At 39.1% G+C, this 20,795-nt stretch overlaps 2 protein-coding genes across 7 annotated transcripts in view; one reads left to right on the forward strand and one right to left on the reverse strand.

The window, feature by feature from the left end:
- Positions 1–8,576, reverse strand: part of sgms1a (sphingomyelin synthase 1a) — a 29,341-nt gene extending 20,765 nt beyond the window's left edge. For 3 of the 6 annotated variants that reach the window (XM_048269347.1, XM_048269349.1, XM_048269350.1), the window contains exon 1: positions 2,213–2,478. The gene's annotated coding sequence lies outside the window, so the exon portion shown is untranslated. Of the gene's footprint in view, positions 1–433; positions 883–1,897; positions 2,169–2,212; positions 2,479–8,557 lie in introns of those variants that run through there. The other 3 variants (XM_048269354.1, XM_048269352.1, XM_048269353.1) reach the window with 3 other exon arrangements.
- Positions 8,577–10,429: 1,853 nt separating this feature from the next.
- On the forward strand, positions 10,430–20,528 carry minpp1a (multiple inositol-polyphosphate phosphatase 1a). The gene is made up of 5 exons (XM_048269740.1): positions 10,430–11,019; positions 12,059–12,253; positions 12,802–12,899; positions 13,320–13,450; positions 19,622–20,528. The coding sequence occupies exons 1-5, from the start codon at positions 10,458–10,460 to the stop codon at positions 19,995–19,997; spliced, it is 1,362 nt and encodes a 453-aa protein (XP_048125697.1). The 5' UTR covers positions 10,430–10,457; the 3' UTR covers positions 19,998–20,528.
- Positions 20,529–20,795: the final 267 nt, after the last annotated feature.

The following is a 20,795-nucleotide window of genomic DNA, read 5'->3' on the forward strand; positions in this document are numbered from 1 at the left end:
TTCAGCCTGTGTGTGTCCACTCAGTGTGTACACACACACACGAGTCTGACAGACACATACTGAGGTGATGATGATTATCAACCAGAACGAGGCTATCCTTCCCAAACCAAACACCTGCGTATAGTAGCTGCGCTGCTCTTTACAACTATCCTATCCAAAGCAAACCTCTTAATATAGCTAAAAGAGCTGAGCTGCATGGAAAACACATATTTACCCTATTTGCTCTCTCTGCCCACAAGCTAACAGAGGGGATGCTGAGAAGTGGCCTGTGCGGATAGGGACAGTAAAACTGATTCATTGTGCCTCCATCAGCACCAACTAATTCCCTCACCCACCATCTGAGCAAGTGGACATTGGCCATTCCAAGGCTTTCGTTAAAAAGACAAGAGGAACACTACACATGGTTGTTCAGCCGCCCACCCCCCATACACACCAGAGGTTCAGTGTTTAACCTCCTCCCCTCCTCCAAGGCAGCAGTTAGGAGATCCGTGTCGAGGTCTACCCTCATTTCCCATAGGTACAGGTCCATTTAAGCTCCGTGGAAACACAAGAGAGAATCAGGTCAAACGCCGCTCTCAGTCTTTTGCTTTCATTCATGCAGCATGAGGAAACGTGATCAAATTACCCCCAGAACACAACAGAGAGGAGAAAGTGTGTATGGGAGCGAGAAGGAGAAAGAAGGAGACAGACAGTTCTGATTGGTTTCGAAGGTTGCCTATTTCTCTCAGATAAGCTGCCTAGGTTGACTGTGCACTTCCTGTATCAATTTTTAGAAATGGTTTTGTTATGGTAAAAGGCAACAGTAACTAAAAAACAAGAGTGCGCAACTATCTTGATGGGATACTTCAAAGTTCAAGTTCAAAGTCTGCTTTATTGTCAATTTCTTCACATGTCAAGACATACAAAGAGATCGAAATTACGTTTCCCACTATCCCACGGTGGAGACAAGACATATTTTACCAATTAGGTCCACAGACAAACATAACATTCAAGTAAACAATATAAAAAGTAAATAAGAAGGCATATACAATGAAGAAATAAGAGCAGCAAAATTTGGGTTGAAATTGTGCAATTGTGCATACAGTAGACAGTCAATATAATAGTGCAAAAGTCAGGCCAATAAATGGCTGAGGTAGTTCTGTTTGACCTAAGTATGCAAGTGGCATAGTGGTGGAAGTTATGTAAGAGCAGCAGAAGTGTGTTCAGAAGTGTTTTCAGGACAACAACAAGTTGCAAAGTGTGCAAGTGGAGTAGTGCAAGTGTGGATACTTTGTGTATTAATATGTTTTTTCGCTTTACCTAAAGTTGTAAAAGTTTCTAAACATGAATTTAAACTATCTTAGTTACTACATAAAGAACATTTGAAAAAGTGAATGTGTCAGAACGTTCTTGTGAAACACTGTCACACTCCTCCCTGTCTGATCATGCCTATATCTACAGAGCGCCTGTGCTGCACTATGGCGCCATCCTAACGTTTGTCGACTGACAGGCAACACTATATTGGCCTCAAGGGATCTGTTGAAGACAAATGTTAAAGCCACCTGATTTTAGGCCCAAGGTATAGCTCCGGCATTAGTGTTCAGAGGTGCCTAACAAATCCGTCAGCACATACATTTAAACCACTATTGATGTGCTCACTCCAAATAAAGAATTTCAGTAGTCTGCTACAAAGAGTAGCCTAATAATCAAATAATCAAAAGCACAACATTGTGACCGTTTTGTTACCACTAACGTCAGTTAAATATAGTCTCGTTACCGCCGCGCACAATAATTCCATTGACAACTGGGAGGATTCAATGTAACACTCGAAGAAGTTGAAAGCGGTAGCTGTCACACGGCCCTAAAAACGATGGTAACCTTGAAAACTATACCAGAAAGAGACATGAGCACAGCTTACCTTTTGGTCGCCTGCAGGGCTAAAGTAACAACTTTGCGTTAAATACAGGATATCTGTACGCAGCGTAGCCTGAACGAGACTCAAGTTGCTTAAAATCCTATCCCACTGTTGTTTTCCAACCATGACGTCGTCGCTGTAACCAGCTTGCTGGATAGTTGCGTTAAGCTATGGATTAACGCTACAGTGCAAAGGTTGGCCCGTTAGTAAGAAATAAAATAGCCTACCGCAGGAACACATTGTTAGGAATTATTTGGATAGAACTAGATTGGACTGTGAACAGTGTGTAGGGAGGCGTGCTGTTTGTATATCACTTACCGCATATCGTTACATCTGATGACTTGTAACTGCTAGCACTGTATGTGGCGTATAAATAGTGGACGGAATATAGCCAAGTATTTCAAAATAAGCTACCGTCTTTGGTTTCTCATAGAATATCAGCAGGGCGCAGAGACCGCTTTTCGCGACGCTCCATTTGTGATCACCTTCGGGTTCTCTACCAGAGAGTATGCATTTTGCATTTAACAGGACAGATTCCCTATTCCGTTAGCAACGAGTAGCCTGCTGAAATGTTGTCAGTTAAGGCACAGGGAAGGAGGGAGTCACTTCTTTACCCATAATCCACAGCGATCAATTACGCACTCCGCGAAGTACTGCAACCAAACTGTCCAACCAGTACGTTACACGGAATTTCGGGCTTCAGGGCTAGATGGTCTTTGAATGCGGACAGATAGCCTAGCATGCAGTGAAATGTGGATGTGTCCAGGTGTAGTAATCATAAAACACTGGATTTGCGGAAGATTAATGTTGAAACCCCATCACCTCCAACTTCAATTTCATGTCTAGTGTGTAAAATCGAATTGTTTTTTTTATTAAACTGAATGTGTTATAGGCCTGATAGGGCTTCCTCAAGCATGCGTGCATGTATCACCTCAAACGTTTCAGTGGAAAGGTGAAAATAATTGGTAAAGCGTTAAAAATTTAGAGACTAAATTAGGCTTGCTACTTTTAAGTCAAGTAATACAATTTAAAAATGTAGATGTGAATAGACAGAACATAAAACACAGGATACACCACAATGAATTTGAAGATCCACAGCAGAGAATCATTTGCTAATTTTAACATGTCAGATCTGCCATGATTTATACTAGCCAGAGGTGTAGTGGTAAGAGGCGGGTAAACTATGACTTCTGTGATCATGGTAAGGTGGACTTCGCCATGCAGTTTTTGCAGTTTTTTCGCCATCAGATTTTTAAAAAGGCATTCAGAGCATGTTTGATGATGGTGGAGGTTATTGTCCAATGTTTCTAATATTGTGAATGTGGATAATACAGTGTGCTTTTTTTCATGTGAAAAGTTCCGATTGGTGATAAACTCTTTTGAGAAGTGGATATAATAAGAGGTGTATGCTATTTCTGAAATTTTAGAGGTGGATAAACTGCGTTGCGTTTAGCCTCCACTACATCCCTGATAGGCTACTAGCAAATGAATATATAAATATTTTCATGGGTTTTGTTGCTTTGTAAAGATTATCACTTGTTGGTGATCATTCTGTTGGAGGAATAACTATTCCTGATTGTCTAGGCTACGAAGTAATAGCTCAGGTGAGGGGAAGTTTTAGGCCTTCAACTCCAGAAATAACTATACAACAACATTCAAAATTATTTTTAATGTGTTGAAATATACCTAGACTGTCTTATTATAGCCTACCCGTCATAATCAACAGTAAAGAGTATGCCTAGGCTATGGACAAACACAAACCAACAGCCGATGCATATTATGCCAATGCTAGACTGGGTCAAATGTTAGAAATGGCAAAACAGCGGTATGTTACAGTGACATTTTCCTTTAAAAACTCTGGTATAAAGTGTGGTTGGTCCCCTTGCTTACATGTTTGTAGCGCTATGTGGTAAATGGTAAACACGCTCATCTCATCACTTTAAGACAGGGGTCTCAAACTCAAATGAGCCGGGGGCCACTTCTGCCAATGTCATCTCGTTGGAGGGCCACGTCAGTGTTAAAGAATAATACAAAAAAATAACGGCTATTTCCTAAAATGCAATGTTTTTTTCAAACACAAAACTACAAACAGAAAGTGCAAGACTATTTATCTATTTTTAGACACCTGTGCTAGCATCCTTAGCTTACAAATAAAATAATGATTAAATAAATATGAATACAAATGATAAAAACAAACAAAAAAGCATAAAAAAACAGGTAGGCCTATGTGTGTGTTTCACACCAAATAAAAATATTTTCTTCTCATAACTGTTTTAAAACTGGCAAACTAGGCGTCAGGGTTAAGAAAGCAACCATTGGATTTTTATATCAAAATTTCAAAAGGCCATGGCTTGAAAGTGGCCAGAGATAACTGTAAATGTGAAACAAAAGTTTATGAAGGGTGTACATTTACCCATCTAATTTGCCACTGGATGGCAAGCAAATTATGTACCTTACAGTAAATACTGGATGAACATATTTGAGCAGATTTAGACTACTTTCTTTTTTGTCATATTGCCCACATAACAAATTAACAGGAAAACACCTAAGATGTATACCAACAATAGTAAACTATTACTAGCCTATAACCACAAGGCCTACAATAAAGTATCCTGGTCAAATCAGTTCCTATATCGCGGGTGACTTTGTAGTTCTTCAGAGCCCTATTTCTACAATCCCTGCTGTCTGTACCACGTTCATTACGGACACTATCATCATGATTACCACCAGGGTGCGATTTGTGTAAAAACCAGAGGGGGGGATGATTTTGATTAAGTTTGTAACCCCCATTTTAGTTTTAGTTTACCGTGGTGTATGACTTTAAACAGCGAGTGTGCTTGGTATGATGATCAGGTACTCTAATGCAGGGTAGGACTACGTTTTGACAAGCATACAAATTCACCTTGTTCTTGCCCCATCTGAAATGAGTCCTCTACTTTCGCTGCCTCCATCCTTTCTGTATTTGTTGTGTAAAAAACGTTGTATATGATGCCACTGAAGTCTTAAGTTAGTGAATTGGCTAACAGTGTTAGTTGGTAACCAAATAGCCTACACATTGCGCTACACACCGAGGTGAAGTTAGTTTGATATTTGATATTCGGATATTCGACAGATATTCAAAAAAAAATGTATGCGGCTGGTTTCACCCCGTGTTTGCAGACAATGTATAAACAGATGACCTGTCTACTTGCTCCCAGCCGACCTTAGGGACCGTCTAAAAAGTACCTTCTGAATTACCTTCATAGTCTTTTTTGTCAATAGCTTTGACATCATGTGACCTAGTGACTCCAAACCAATTAAAAATAGTTATCCTATATGGGACTCATCAGACATACCTATTTTTATAGTCACTGTATGCACACAGTATTTTATATGAATATTTTAAAGAAAATACATTATTTACCATAAGAAACAGTCTCCTTTTTTTCAATACCTCCCAGGCCATGTGACCTAGTGACTCCAAACCAATGCAGAATAGCTATCCTTTATGGGACTCATCGGGCACACCTCTTTTTATTGTCACTGCATGCACACTGTATTTTACATTAATATTTTAAAGAAAATACATTATTTCATATAAGAAACAGTCTCCTTTTTTTTCAATATCTCCCAGGTCATGTGACCTAGTGACTCCAATCCAATGCAGAATTGTTATCCTGTACGGGACTCATCGGGCACACCTCTTTTTATGATCACTGTATGCACACTGTATTTTATATAAATATTTTAAAGAAAATACATTATTTCATATAAGAAACAGTCTCCTTTTTTTCAATACCTCCCAGGTCATGTGACCTTGTGACTCCAAACCAATGCAGAATAGTTATCCTATATTGGACTCATCGGGCACACCTCTTTTTATAGTCACTGTATGCACACTGTATTTTATATGAATGCCCGATAAGTCCTATATAGGATAACTATTCTGCATTGGTTTGGAGTCACTAGGTGACTAGGTCACATGGCTTGGGAGGTATTGAAAAAAAGGAGACCGTTTCTTATGGTAAATAATGTATTTTCTTTAAAATATTCATATAAAATACTGTGTGCATATAGTTTCTATAAAAAGAGGTGTGTCTGATGAGTCCCGTATAGGATAACTATTTTGAATTGGTTTGGAGTCACTAGGTCACATGATGTCAAAGCTATTGACAAAAGAAGGTAATTCAGAAGGTACTTTTTAGACGGTCCCTAAGGTCGGCTCAGAGCAAGTAGACAGGTCATCTGTTTGTACATTGTCTGCAAACATGGGGTGAAACCGGCCGCATAATTATTTTTTTTGAATATCTGTCGAATATCCGAATATCAAATATCAAACTAACTTCACCTCGGTGTGTAGCGCAATGTGTAGGCTATTTGGTTACCAACTAACACTGTTAGCCAATTCACTAACTTAAGACTTCAGTGGCATCATATACAACGTTTTTTACACAACAAATACAGAAAGGATGGAGGCAGCGAAAGTAGAGGACTCATTTCAGATGGGGCAAGAACAAGGTGAATTTGTATGCTTGTCAAAACGTAGTCCTACCCTGCATTAGAGTACCTGATCATCATACCAAGCACACTCGCTGTTTAAAGTCATACACCACGGTAAACTAAAACTAAAATGGGGGTTACAAACTTATTCAAAATCATCCCCCCCTCTGGTTTTTACACAAATCGCACCCTGGTGGTAATCATGATGATAGTGTCCGTAATGAACGTGGTACAGACAGCAGGGATTGTAGAAATAGGGCTCTGAAGAACTGTGTAGGCTACGTGCATTCTCTCTCCTGCTGATTTGCATTCAGTAGCTAAGTGCGTAATATTGCAAAAGTTGAAAAAATAAATGTGTTTATTGTAGCCTACAGAAAATAAATAGCCTATCATACTGTCAGTTAATTGCCTACAGTGCAGTGAAGAGTTTGGAGAGTAAAGTTATAGGGCAACTTGAAGTTTTATGAAAATAATTTACGAACCAGAACATAAAGACCATGAAGCTTCTATTTCTTGCAGCTGTTAAAACACCCGCTAGATAGTTTAAATACCCACCAACATTCGTTTTTGCAGTACAGATTATTTCTAAAAGTTATTTGTCTACAAGGCCTTACTGGCTGATTTATCAAACGTGCTTTCTCGTTCGTCTTCCGCAAACTACAGGTGTTTCGGTAGAGAGCCATTGAATAAGCAATGCCAACCAATTTCTGTAACACTTTTTGTGACATTCAGCAAATATCTCCTTATTTAATGTAAGTTCCTTCGGACAATAGGCCTACGTTCTACTCTACGTGCAGTTGTCCTCCATGTCAGTTGCATCAATTTTCTAATTTTGAAGTTTCTAAAACATTATTATGCTTCGCTGAATCCTTCTCGTTTTCTTTCATTTGTCCAGCTAACTTTTCCATTGAAACTAGCCATTTATGATGGATTACACACTCGACATTCTGAAATGTCCTGCACGATCAAGGCCAAATTAAGTTATCACACAGCCACTGTGTCAGCAGCATGAGTGCTGACGGTGACGGTTCGTTTCTGATGTCAGATTATTATGTAGGCTAGCCTACTAGACTGTTCTGATAAATGTTGTCCCCACCGGGGATAAAAATAATTTAGCAGAGGTAGGGATAGGAAAACCAGAGGGGGAATCCTCACCATCCCCCCCTACAAATCGCACCCTGATTACCACTGCAACCTCCAAGCTATGTTGGGCAGAGGGTCGAAATAAGCATGGTATGCTTAGTGGACACCGTGGTATAGCCTACACGAAAAGACGCACCTCCATTCACACCGTGACCATCACTGTCAATAGACGATCGATCATAATCTCCAACAGGATATTCTCCTTCAAAATCAGAATAGGTGAATAACATAGACTACCCAAGACTTCATCACACGTGAACGTTTTTCACCATTTGGTGTACTGCCGTGCAAAGGCAAAAGGCCGTAACTTCAATTTTATCAAAAATGAGTTTTTGTCCTTTTTGTAACAATGGGCATCAATTTTATCATGTGGACAAATATCTTGAGTCAATTTTGTTGTTTTCTTATCAAAATAAGATGCTGTTTTGCCGTAACTTCAAAAGCAGAGGGTAAGCCAAGGCATAGCCCGTAACATCAGTTGTGGTTCTTTAGCTTTGTTTCATGTTTCTATAGAACGCTGCAATTAAGTTACAGTGCACCGTAATTTCAGCAGCAAACCATATTAACATTGGTGGTGGGTAAAACAAAGGCAGAGTGTCTTATGCCTATGTATTGTATGTAGGCCTAATTGAAGCACTTCAGCCACACTTCAATAAAGTGAAAAGAAAATGTTGCAGTGGTTGTTTTACTATCTAGCATTAACTACTTCAGATTTTGTGAAATTCAGCTAGGATGTAGCCTAGTTAGCTAGTTAACTGTTCCTGATCCACAAATAGCCTACATGATAGATGTTGTGCCAGGCAACTGTAAGACACCATAAATGTCTCAAAGCCTGGATACTATTAACTAGTTGCCTAGTACACGTTTTCTCGTGCCATACAGGGTGGCTAGCTGCCTGCCAATCTGCAAGTCCACTCACTGGCAGAAAACAAAGCGAGTGGGTTGGGGACACCTCAAGATACACCTCCCCGTCCCTCCCCGGCGAGGAGAACATGTCGCACACAAACTAACCCAGCAGATAGAACTTAGATCGCAGCTTACCTTTAAAAAAATCCATGGAAAACAACATCCACTGAGAAGACAAATCCATTGTTTAAATCCATCACAAGTTTTCAGCAACCCCATTCGCAATATAATTATGTGCAGGCTAGCTAGCCTATAATCTATCAAAGTGCAACGTTGTTCGGATGTTGTAATTCAATTTTAAGTATCGCTATGAGTAAGCTATTAGCTAAAGCTAGACAGCGTTGGTTGCAAAATATTTGACTCCCATACGAACAAAACTACACAGCATGTCCTTAAGTCGATGTCCCTTTAATTTGTCAAGAAAGAAATCCAATCAATGTGTGACTCCGCCGCCCGCACGACACAGACAGTAAATTATTATGTGTCCATGAGTAGCAAAATTCCTGTAATTGCATACGTTTCCAATGGCATTGGCTTGGATCATGTTGTGGCTGTTTTTTGGTTTTCTGGCTCTTAAAGTGTTATTTTACTTAAATTAAGTACAACGATAAAGTTTTAAAATGTTCCAGTGTAGCCTTCTCATTATTTTGTATTTTGTAATATTCTGTTGATGGAGGCCTAATATTAAGCCTTACTAGACAAAACTCACTAAATGTTATCTTAAGGCTATCATTGTTATCATATAAATGTTTCTATAGAGTGATAAAAGTCCAAATGGTCAGTAAATTAGAAGTTAAGGTATTTTGCCTTTGTATGACCCATTATTGTTTTGCAGATAATGCAAAGGCAGAATACAGTAACTTCCAAATAAGGGTCAAAGGTCAAGTTTGAGCTGATTTTTTTTTTCATGTAGATACATGTATTCATTATGACAATTACTTGGCACATTTTCAGTCCTACCTATCATACAATTGGCTGGACAACAAAAAAACTTTAAAGTCATTTTTCTCAGTTTCACACTCTGGCGAGTTAAGGTCTTTTGCCTTTGTAGGGCAGTGTAGGCCTGCTATGTCTGCTTCAATTTGTGCAAAACTATTGCATCGCTTCCGCGTCATGCAACAGTTAATCCATCAGCTAGAAGATGAAGAGATATCTTTGAAATTCAATTATATTTTCTGGAATTATATATTCTGGAGATTTTAGTTTTAAGTTTTTCTTTTCGTTTTTAGAAGAACTGGTTTATTAAAGATAATTTAAGTGTAGGGAAATATATTATTCAGACCCACACTCCGTTTCAGAAGGTGGCGGTAATGCAGCCAGATGTTGTTTGCCAACTGCCATAAAAACAAGAAGAAGAAAAAAAAGAATAATCTCATCACTTGCACCAGAGCCCAGAGCCCGTATACGGAGAGCCTCCCCACTCTCTATTAATCCCATACAAACCGAATTTGGCTGCAGTTCACCAGAGTTCACCTAGATGGCGATCGCGGGCGAGTCCAAAATACATGGGGTCCTATGGAGCTACATGGCTACATTTATTGTTTTCACCTATTTAACAACTGAAACCCTCAGATTTTATTTTATTTTTCGCAAAATGGATATGGATTATCAATCAAAAGTGAAATAATCTGGGAGTCATGTCCTTTCGTTTTCTTACAGGTTGGGTCGTTGTTGCCCATAACACGCTAGCATTGATGCTATGCTATGCTATAATCATGCTAATGAATGACGTCATTGACACGTTTGAAAGGCTTTTTAGAACAATTAAGTGACTTTAAAAAATATAATACTCAACCAAGTGTATTGTCTTTGCCTCCCCTTTCGAATACAATATTCAAATTACTTGGAAAAAAAATTATATCCCGAGAAAAGTCGATTTTGAGGGGTACAGCTCCATAGACCTCCATTCATTCTGGACTCGCCCGCGAGCGCCCCTAGATGCAGTACCACACCGGAAGCGTTCCGAGAGTGAAGGTTCTCCCCTTATTAGGCATTCTCTGCTTTCACTCGTGAAGGCTGCCTGGAGAGAGCAGCGATGATTCGTAAAGTTCTGAGAGTGATTTTCTCAGCATACCTGAGTTTTAGTTTAGGCCTACTTTGTGTACCCTGCTGTGATATTCCCTCGATAGCCACATATTTTGGCACGAAAGGTCGCTACGAAGAAGTCAATACATACTTGATCAATGACAAACTCGCAGTAAATGAAACGTTAATTCGTGGGGCCTCTTCAACGTGTAGTGCAGTTCATCTAACAGCTGTTATACGTCACGGTACTCGGTACCCCACCACCAAAAATGTCAAGAAGATGAAGGACTTCTACAATCTAGTTCAATCCAATGCTTCAGATTGGAGTCATAAACTGGACCTATCTCAATGGAAGATGTGGTATACAGAGGACATGGACGGTCGTCTTGTTGAAAAAGGACGGGAGGACCATACAAACTTAGCAAAACGACTTGCAAAATATTTCCCAACTTTGATAACGGAAGATAATCTAAGAAATGGGAGAGTGAAATTCATCACAAGCTCCAAGCATAGATGTGTCAACAGCACCATCTCTTTCAAGACAGGCCTGATTGAATATTTTGGTATTGAAGGTAGGCTATGTACAACTTTTGGAGAAACATTGGCTCGAGCTGGCTGCGATCTCTTTAGCGTAGCCTAGGCCTACATCTGTGCCGCTGCATTGGAACGTATTTGCACAGAGCTGGACCAGTCCCTGTCCGAAGTCGAATCGGATGAATTTCGCTTCTTTTGAGCGTTCGTGTATTTGGTCTGTTTGGCGGATCTGGGCCAGGTGATTGGTTGGGCGTAGATAGGTCTGTGTTAGCCTGACGAGCCAGACCCACATTAAAATGTAGGGTCTGGACACTCACCGTTCGCAGTGCTCAGTCCGAGGGGCGGGATAATCAGTTCTTTCAAATTCCCTCTGCACGCAATAGGACCGCGGCAGCGCTATGAGTCCCATGCGTTTCCCACCAGCGGAGCTAGTTGGCTAGTTCAAACGTTTGCCTACTTAATAAAAGCTTAACTCGTGTCACACTGTTTGCCAGCAGCAACATCCATCTTATTTGTTTTCAAGTAGCAGGGAATTCAAGCCAAACCGTTGCAACTCTGTCATCAATCATTATGTTAAGCCCACCTAACGACTCTATACACGATTTCATTGGCCTGATTAAGTTTCGATTTCTGGAGCTCACAAGCCAACAGAGAGTTGCTAGACTAGCCCTGGCAGCAAATGTAATTTGCGGCCGCTAGGGGCGCGTCTAGATTTCTAGGCTAGGTCTGTGTCTATCTGAGCCTAATTTAGGGACAGTGATTGGCAAGGTAGCTATCTCTCTCTCCAACATCACTTGATCTCCAAGTAGATATTCTATGGCACCAGATATAGTCCATCTTGATGTTTTGCAGTCTTAAGAAGGTGGTATGCTCCTCTGTGTACATCATTGATGCACGGTCACAATTGTTGGAAGGCAGACAACACCTCTGCATGCTGCGTTGATGGCGCAATTCTCGTGACACACCGCGTGCACGGGAGACACAGACGCAGGATACCAGGCCAGTTTAGGATTCCCTGCGGTTTAATTTCAATATGGCCTATGCTAAGAAACTGAGTGCTCTTTTTTTGTTTTACAGGTGAGGAGTTTGACCATGAGGTGAATGACGCACTCATGCGGTTCTTCGCCGAGTGCGCCAGGTTTGTTGCAGAGGTGGAGAACAACAAGCATGCCCTGGTGGAAGTGGATCTGTTTAATGACAGGCCAGAAATGAAGAGGACAGCTGAGAAGATGGCAGATCGGCTGCAAGTTCCCTACAGCCAAGTTACAGCAGGTCTGGAACCCCTCAACATACACACACACACACACACACACAGACAGGGGCAGCCGTGGCCTACTGGTTAGCGCTTCGGACACTTAGTGTGTGCTTCACCTCACTGTGTGCTCACTGTGTGCTAAGTGTGTTTCACTAATTCACAGATTGGGATAAATGCAGAGACCAAATTTCCCTCATGGCATCAAAAGAGTATATATACTATATACATGCACACACACACACACATACAAACACATACCACACACCCACACACACATAAACACACACCTACACCTCTGTTAGAGAGTGTTGCTTACATTAGTATTTGGAGTAGCCGAGGGATATTGTTATCAGGAATGAGAAGATTCAACTTTGAATTTTCCTGGAAAGCTCTTATGAAACCTGCAGTATGATGCAAGCTTAAGGACACCCATTTGGATCAGATATGCTTTGTTGAACAGCAGGTGGCGCTGCTTGTTAAATTTACACTCCAATGTGGAAACAATTAAGCTGAGTGTGCTTTCTTTACATTGTTTTAAAACACTGTTGTTCTTACTTTGTTGCAGATTCGGTGGAAGCTGCATTGTACTTCTGTGCTTATGAGTTTGCCATAAAATCTATCAACACTCCTTGGTGTCAACTGTTTGATGAGGTGGATGCAAAGGTACTGTCATAGCCCAAGTAAATTAGTTTTGTGTCCACCAGGAGTGCTGCTGAGCTTAGTCTGACGGAATAGGATTTTCCTTCTACCTGCAGGTGGCTCTTGGGTTCACTTTTAGGAAGTGGGGAAATAGGTTAGGAGCCCTTGATTACAAAAAAAAAAACAATATAAGGGTATATATTTTGGGGGAGGGGTACTGCCCCTTCACCCCCTCTGAGATTTGGGTAAAACAATTAAAAAAAAAAAAATCAATTGCATTGAATTAGCAATAATAGTTTCACGCATGTCTCTTTATGTCAATGTTTTTTGTGACTAAACAAATGTAATTCATTTGCATGCTTGCTTTTCTTGGCCTTACTGATGCTATATTTGTGTGTGGTGTCCAATGATGTTTTCTGTCAAACATCATTATCAATTTTGCAGGTGATGGAGTATGCAACTGACTTGAAGCAGTATTGGAAGAGGAGCTACGGCCATGATATCAACAGCAAGTCCAGCTGTGCTCTCTTTCATGACCTGTTCAGGCGTCTTGACCAAGCTGCCAATGACCACAGGTGAGCCCCAGCAAAATTCCTCAGTGGTAACTCTGATATGGACATCTGGGCCCGTATTCACAAAGCATTTTATCTTACCGCTAGGAGTACTCCTAAATCGCACTAAAAACCTTTACCTCAGAGTTTTCTCACAAAGGCTTTAAGACTTACTCTTAGTAAGGAAAAGTGACAACTCCTAAGGTAAGATAAGAGCTCTGTTGCTATGGTTGACGTCATTACTCATGCACGAGCTTGATTGAAGTGACCATCTTGATTGGCTGATGATTATCAGCCAATGGGGCAGCCGTGGCCTACTGGTTAGCGCTTCAGACTTGTAACCGGAGGGTTGCCGGTTCGAACCCCGACCAGTAGGCACGGCTGAAGTGCCCTTGAGCAAGGCACCTAACCCCTCACTGCTCCCCCGAAGCTGTTGTTGCAGGCAGCTCACTGTGCCGGGATTAGTGTGTGCTTCACCTCACTGTGTGTTCACTGTGTGTTGAGTGTGTTTCACTAATTCACGGATTGGGATAAATGCAGAGACCAAAATTCCCTCACGGGATCAAAAGAGTATATATACTTACTTACTTATAACTCGGGAATGATGGAACCCTCCCCTATGATGATGAGTGGCAGGTGACGGCTCTTTGCTACTGAGAATGCGTGCGCTACACAAGTACTGTGAAGGATGGACAATGATGAATAAATAGCCTAAATGAATAAAGAGTAAGACAAAGCAAATAGCCTATAGTAGCATAATGAAATACAGGAGGCCTATCTTTGCAGTTTGAAGCAGTATCTTTGCAACAGGTTTTAAATGAAAGTAGGCCTACATTCCCAAAGAGGAGAAACAATTTGATTTACAATGAAACGTTACATTTAGTTTACATGCAATGAATGGTTTTGGTTGTTGTTCGGCGGTGGCGTTATTGCATCCCTTAATTACAATGCACAATTATTCCCTCGCGATTGAGAGCTCCTGTAATCGCATTTCAAAACATCGGCATCGCAACATGAAATGCCACAAAAAGCGCCTTAGGATTATTTGTGAATAGGTCTTCTAATATGTGGTTTAATGTTCTGCATTTCTCATTAATGTCCCTGTGTGTGACTGTATTTAAAGATAAGCGGGAATATTATGACTTTGCAGTGTTTCACTGTTCTGCATGGCTGTGTCAGTAGCTATCTGCTCCGGATTGCCAGGTTGCCACTAATCAGGGTCTGATTCAGTGTAGTCCACTTGAGATGGGATGACCAACGACATTTCCCGTCAGTCTGGAATGATACTTAAACCCTAACTATTTCCTTGTCTTGTTAGAGCAGCTGATGAATCTTTAGGTGAAGTCATGCTGTCTCTCCCTTGATGCGCATCATTGTAAATAAACTCTGTTCCTGATTTTTCATACTATTGGTCTGACTGGGTCTCGATTTCTTTTAAAGTTCTAAAGTCCTTAAAGTCCTAAAGTTACAAGTGACACGCCCAATATTTTTAGGAGTTTCTCATAAATTTGTCAGTTAGGAGTTACTTTTAGCCTTAAAATTCTTTGTGAATACGGGCCCTGTCCCATAGTAGTTATGGATTAGGTGGGCCTGGGGAACCATGCAGTACACCATTGGATGTGGGTCACTTTGTTGTTTTTCTATTATTAAGATTAAGATTAAGTTTCAGTATGAAGGTTGTACTGCAAACTTTTGTCTTTTTGAGTGTTTTTTAGTACTTTAGCCAGTTTTAGGGTTAAACACAAGCATGTTTACACATCAGTTCTAATTTTAGGGCATAAGTGAGGTGTAATTAATATTACACACACACAGAAAAATAAATCTGCCTCCCATTTTGTTACGTCACATGATGTCAGAAATGACGCAGGTTTAAGTGAATTTGCATACGTGTCACTCATACCTATGTCAAGTTTGCTGTTTACATTTTAGGCTAGGTTGTTGGGTGAGTATGAGCATTTGCATGTGACAGTGAGAGGTTTGGCCAGAAGGGGAAATCACCCACCAAGAGCACAAGGATATTTCTTACATATTTTCTTGTATAACTAAATCAGATACTGATTAGGTTATATCTATGCCGTATTTTTGTACTGACAAGATTAAACACTAGTAGCTGAACCATGTTCTATTCCCATTGTCTATAACAAAATCTGCACCCATTTTTTGGTTTTCAACTATTCCTTTTTCGGTAACACTCCATAATAGTGCCATAATAAATAGCAAACTAGTAATTACCTAACCCTTAATATTTGTTAATTGTTACTAAAATATCTATTTGGCACAAGTTAATATTTTTTTCATCATTAATTAAATATTAGTTGTTTGCATAAAATCTGTATGTTAATGTTTTAACAAATCTATTAACTAATACTGTATTAATATATGTTAATAGTTAACTAAATATATTTTTGGCACTAATTAACCGTTATTTCTTACATCATTTAAATGTTAAATGTTTATTTACAAACTATATGCTAATATAAAAGTTAGTGACTTATTATTATTTATCTAGCTTTTCTGATTTTCTGATTTTCATGCACTGTAATAATCGTAAGAATAAGAAGACTTGGAAGAACAGTACAGTGCATTTTCATGCACTGTAATAAGAAGACTTGGAAGAACAGTATAGTGCATTTTCATGTACTGTTCTTCCTAGGCTTTTTAATACAGTGCATGAAAATGCACTGTACTGTTATTCCAAGGCTTTTTACAGTGCATGAAAATGCACTGTACTGTTCTTCCTAGGCAACTTCTTATTATTACAGTGCATGAAAATGCACTGTACTGTTCTTCCAAGGCAACAACAACAACTTCTTATTATTATTCCGCTTACCACTTTTTCCGTACGCAATTTCTCTTGAACAGTTTAACTTAGAAACTTCGTTCAAACTTTGTAACATAGGTATTCAAACGGACCAAGCTGCTATGTCTTTTCAACTTTGAAACTTTTATACTTTTTAAACTATTAAAGAAAAACTTTTTAAAAATCCCCATAGACTTAACATTGCTGATTGTGACATCATAATACGGCCGTTAAGCAATTAGAATCCTATGGCAGGTGTTCAGGCCACCTGGATCAACTGCCAGTCTCAGGCTTTAAGCATACAAACTGGCCCTATTTAAGCATACAAACTGGCCCATACAAACTGGCCATTGTAACTGTTACTTGTCATCAACTATGATTCCTACTCACTGTAGCTAGTTAGCATGGTTGACATAGTTAGCATGTTAGCATCGCTAACATTGTTAGCATTTTTAGCAAAACTGCTAAAAATGATTAGCTAAGTTAGCTAAGTAACATGGTTAGCATACTTAGCATGTTAGCATGTTAATTAGCATAGTTAGCATAACTGTTAAAAATGATTAGCTAAGTTAGCTAAGTCACATGGTTAGCATAGTTAGCATGCTAGATAGTATAGTTAGCAAAACTACTAAAAATGATTAGCTAAGTTAACTAAGTCACATGGTTAGCATAGTTAGCATGTTAGCATGCTAGTTAGCATAACTACTAAAAATTATTAGCTAGGTTATCTAAGTCACATGGTTAGTATAGTTAGCATGCTATTTTTGCATTTTCATGCACTATATTTCCTTCAGGAAATGCTTTTCTAGTTCTGCTTCTTATTCTTCTTCTAACGCAGTTAATGCAGCTTCAACCGTTTAACGTAGAAACTTTATTCAAACTATGTTACGTAGGTCTTACTTAGGACATGTGGGCTTTGTCTTTTTCAACTTTGTAACTTTTATACTTTTTAAACTATTAATTAAAAACTACTCAAAATTTCCCCATAGACTTAACATGGGCTGATGACATCGCAATAGAGCCGTTAAGCAATTAGAATCCTAGACCAGGTGTTCCGGCCACCTGGATCAACTGCCAGTCTCAGGCTTTAAGCATACACACTGGCCCTATTAAGACTACACATCCTGTTCAACTGCTTCCTCTGCCAAAAACTGTTTCAAAATAAAAGTCCTCATTACAATATTTCACTGTTAAACAATTTAACCCCTTAAACTACTGAACTTTTTAACTGTTCAGCCATTGTAACTGTTACTTGTCATCAACTATGACTCCTACCCACTGTAGCTAGTTAGCATTGTTAGCATTTTTAGCAAAACTGCTAAAAATTATTAGCTAAGTTAGCTAAGTAACATGGTTAGCATAGTTAGCATGTTAGCATTGCTATAATGCTAGTTAGCATTGTTAGCATAACTGTTAAAAATAATTAGCTAAGTAACATGGTTCACATTGTTAGCATGTTAGTTAGCATTGTTAGCATAGTTATAATTTTTGTTTTGTCAAAACTATTAGAAAACATTAGCTAAGTAACATGGTTAGCATAGTTAACATTGTTAGCATAACTGTTAAAAATGAATAGCTAAGTTAGCTAAGTCACATGGTTAGCATGTTAGCATTTTTAGTAGTTTAGCATAACTGCTATAAATTATTAGCTAAGTTAGCTAAGTCACATAGTTAGGATTGTTAACATAGTTAACAGCATTAACATTATTAACATTTAAAAAAAAACTGCTAGAAAACATTAGCTAAATTAACTAAGTTAAGTAACTTGGTTAGCATTATTATCTTTGTTAACATAGTTAGCATAACTGCTAGCAAACATTAGAGCCATTCCAACTGTCAGTTATCGTCAACTATCTACCTAAATAATTTAACCATTTAAACTATCCACTATGCATTTTCATGCACTGTATTTCCTTCAGGACATGCTTTTCTAGTTCTTCTTCTTTTTCTTCTGATTATTCTTCTTCTTTTAACGCAGTTAATGCAGCTTCAACCGTTTAACGTAGAAACTTCATTCAAACTATGTTGCGTAGGTCTTACTGCGTGGGGGCTTTGTATTTTTCATCTTTTTAACTTTTATACTTTTTAAACTATTAACATTTTTCATGTGACGTATTCTAGGTTCTATAGCTTTGTTTACATCCACCTGGTAGGCAAGGGACAAGTTGAACCTATTGAACATCGTTTTCTGCAGCTGCCTCTCAGTAGGCTACATCTCTGTATTTCAGCAATGTCAACATTTCAGGCATCAATAAAGGTGATGATGAAACATTATCCCATTGTTCAATATTTGATAGCCTGTCACAGGAACGTTATTTCGCTAAAATCGCCCTGATTTGGTGCATCGATAACGTTATGGGAGAACCTGCATTTAGCCTAATGGTAGCCCAACTTTTTTTCTCTGTTCAAAACTAGGTTTACAGGAAGACGATAGACTTTCTTAGAAGCTGTGAAATTTGTCTTGAAATATGTCTTCCCTCTGAAAGTTGACACAAAATTAAACATTATTTGTTATATATATATTTAACTTCAACTGAACAGCGACAGGTTTTGGTAGGCAGTAGACTCAGCAGACGTTAAAACGGTAGCTTATAGCCAGCGTCAGTCAGCATCATGTAATATTAATTGCGTTAAAGTCATGAATCCTGGGTCCATTACTAGATTGTAATCACCTGATAATATGAGGTGGTGATTGTCAAGATTGGGGATAGAGTTAAACAGTCTCTCAAAGAAACAATGGTCATCAAAATTAGGGGCAATAGGGGATAATGCAGTTCTAAAGTTCTGTATACACCCACACCCACACCTATCTTGACTTAAAGGAGGTGGAGGTGAATACTGTGTCAGAGTGACTTTCACTTTTTTATATAAACTCACAGTGAGTAAGTATGATTGGGTGTCATCTGTGTTGTAAGAGACACAGTTTCAATTTCAGACCTACTGTGTAATTGTCATAATTCATTACAACTATGTTATATTTGTGTAATCATTTATTTAAATATAATTTTATTGAAATGTTGCATATTGGAGACAGGACTATCATAAATAACTGGATATGGGCAATTGCACGCAAAACTGTCACATCCATAACGCCAACACAATGCCATTGTATTTAGTTGGCGTTATGGACGTGACAGTTTTGCGTGGAATTCCCCATACAGGTTTCTAGCTGAGTGATATTGTTCTAGCTTACGTCTCGAGATCAACACATTCTTATTTTCAAGTATTAATGTCTCAGTTCTCTGCCTAAAATCTGCCTTTATCTTTTAATTTATCTTTTAGAAGTGCTAAACCATGTTACCTCTCTCTCTCTCTCTCTCTCTCTCTCTCTCACTCACTCACTCACTCACTCACACACACTCAAACTCACACACACACTCTTTCTGATGTCTAAGGTCTGGTCATGTGTCGGAGGCTGTGACAATCCAGGTTGGGCATGCCGAGACGTTGCTCCCTCTGCTCACCCTTTTGGGGCTGTTCAAAGACAATGAACCCTTGACCTCCACTAACTTTGCTACCCAAACCGAGAGAGTCTTCCGCTCAGGGCATATAGTGCCCTATGCTGGCAACCTAGTCGTGGTCCTGTATAATTGTGCTGATGGATTTAGGCTTGAGGCTCGGCTAAATGAGCAGCCCTTGGTGCTTCCCAAAATGAACACTGATTTGCCACTGTTTGATGACGTCAAGCGTAACTATGCTGAGCTTCTACAGGGATGTAACCCAAAAACTGAGTGTGAACTGGTGAATGTTCAGCCACGTACAATGGATTGATCACATCATTGAGAAATGGAGTGGTGCTTTGCAAGGAATATATTGAAAACCTTCTATGTTTTTTCAACCACAGATCAAACCACTATATTCAAATATGACCTCATATTAACATGCAACAATAAGCATAATAATATGCACATAGAGAAAACAATGCACACATGATTATCTGCTGCTGCTGATGTTATCAAAGATTACCGTATGCAATATAATTTCCTTTTAAAATTAAGCATTTCCATGTTATGAATGAATGTCAAATGAATGCAAAACTAAACTCTGGGCCATGTGATTTGATACAATTAGCAAAATGCAATTGCACTGAAGTACCCTGATGAAGATTTTTAAAGTTATGCCTTTTAGCAATTTCCCCCATTTGTCAAAGCACCTGATGTTCGTCATAAATAGTCATTCCCAAGTAGGCTATCACAATTACCAAAGTTAAAGCGTGAAATTGTGATCATTTCAGCATTCCAAATAATTCAAGGGTATAATAAGGGTTTGCTTTTTTAATGCCAATAAAAGATATAATGAAAATACGCCTCTTTTGTTGCTTATTCCATTGACTATTAGTGAAACGTGAATGTATGTTCATCAGACAATAAACGGAAATACAAGACATAAGTAATTGTACCTTATGGGAACCTGCACATTAGGCATTTCTGGTAGCAATCTTTAGAAATCACCTGTGCAAGTATAATAAATGTGCGGAACGACGGACGAGCGTCACAGTATAATTTACCAAGTAGCCTAAGCGTTTTGGCAAACTGTTTCAGGAAGACGTTAGTGGAACTGATCTATTTA

The sequence above is a fragment of the Alosa alosa genome, chromosome 18, assembly GCF_017589495.1.
Source record: "Alosa alosa isolate M-15738 ecotype Scorff River chromosome 18, AALO_Geno_1.1, whole genome shotgun sequence".
Classification (NCBI taxonomy): Eukaryota; Metazoa; Chordata; class Actinopteri; order Clupeiformes; family Clupeidae; genus Alosa; species Alosa alosa.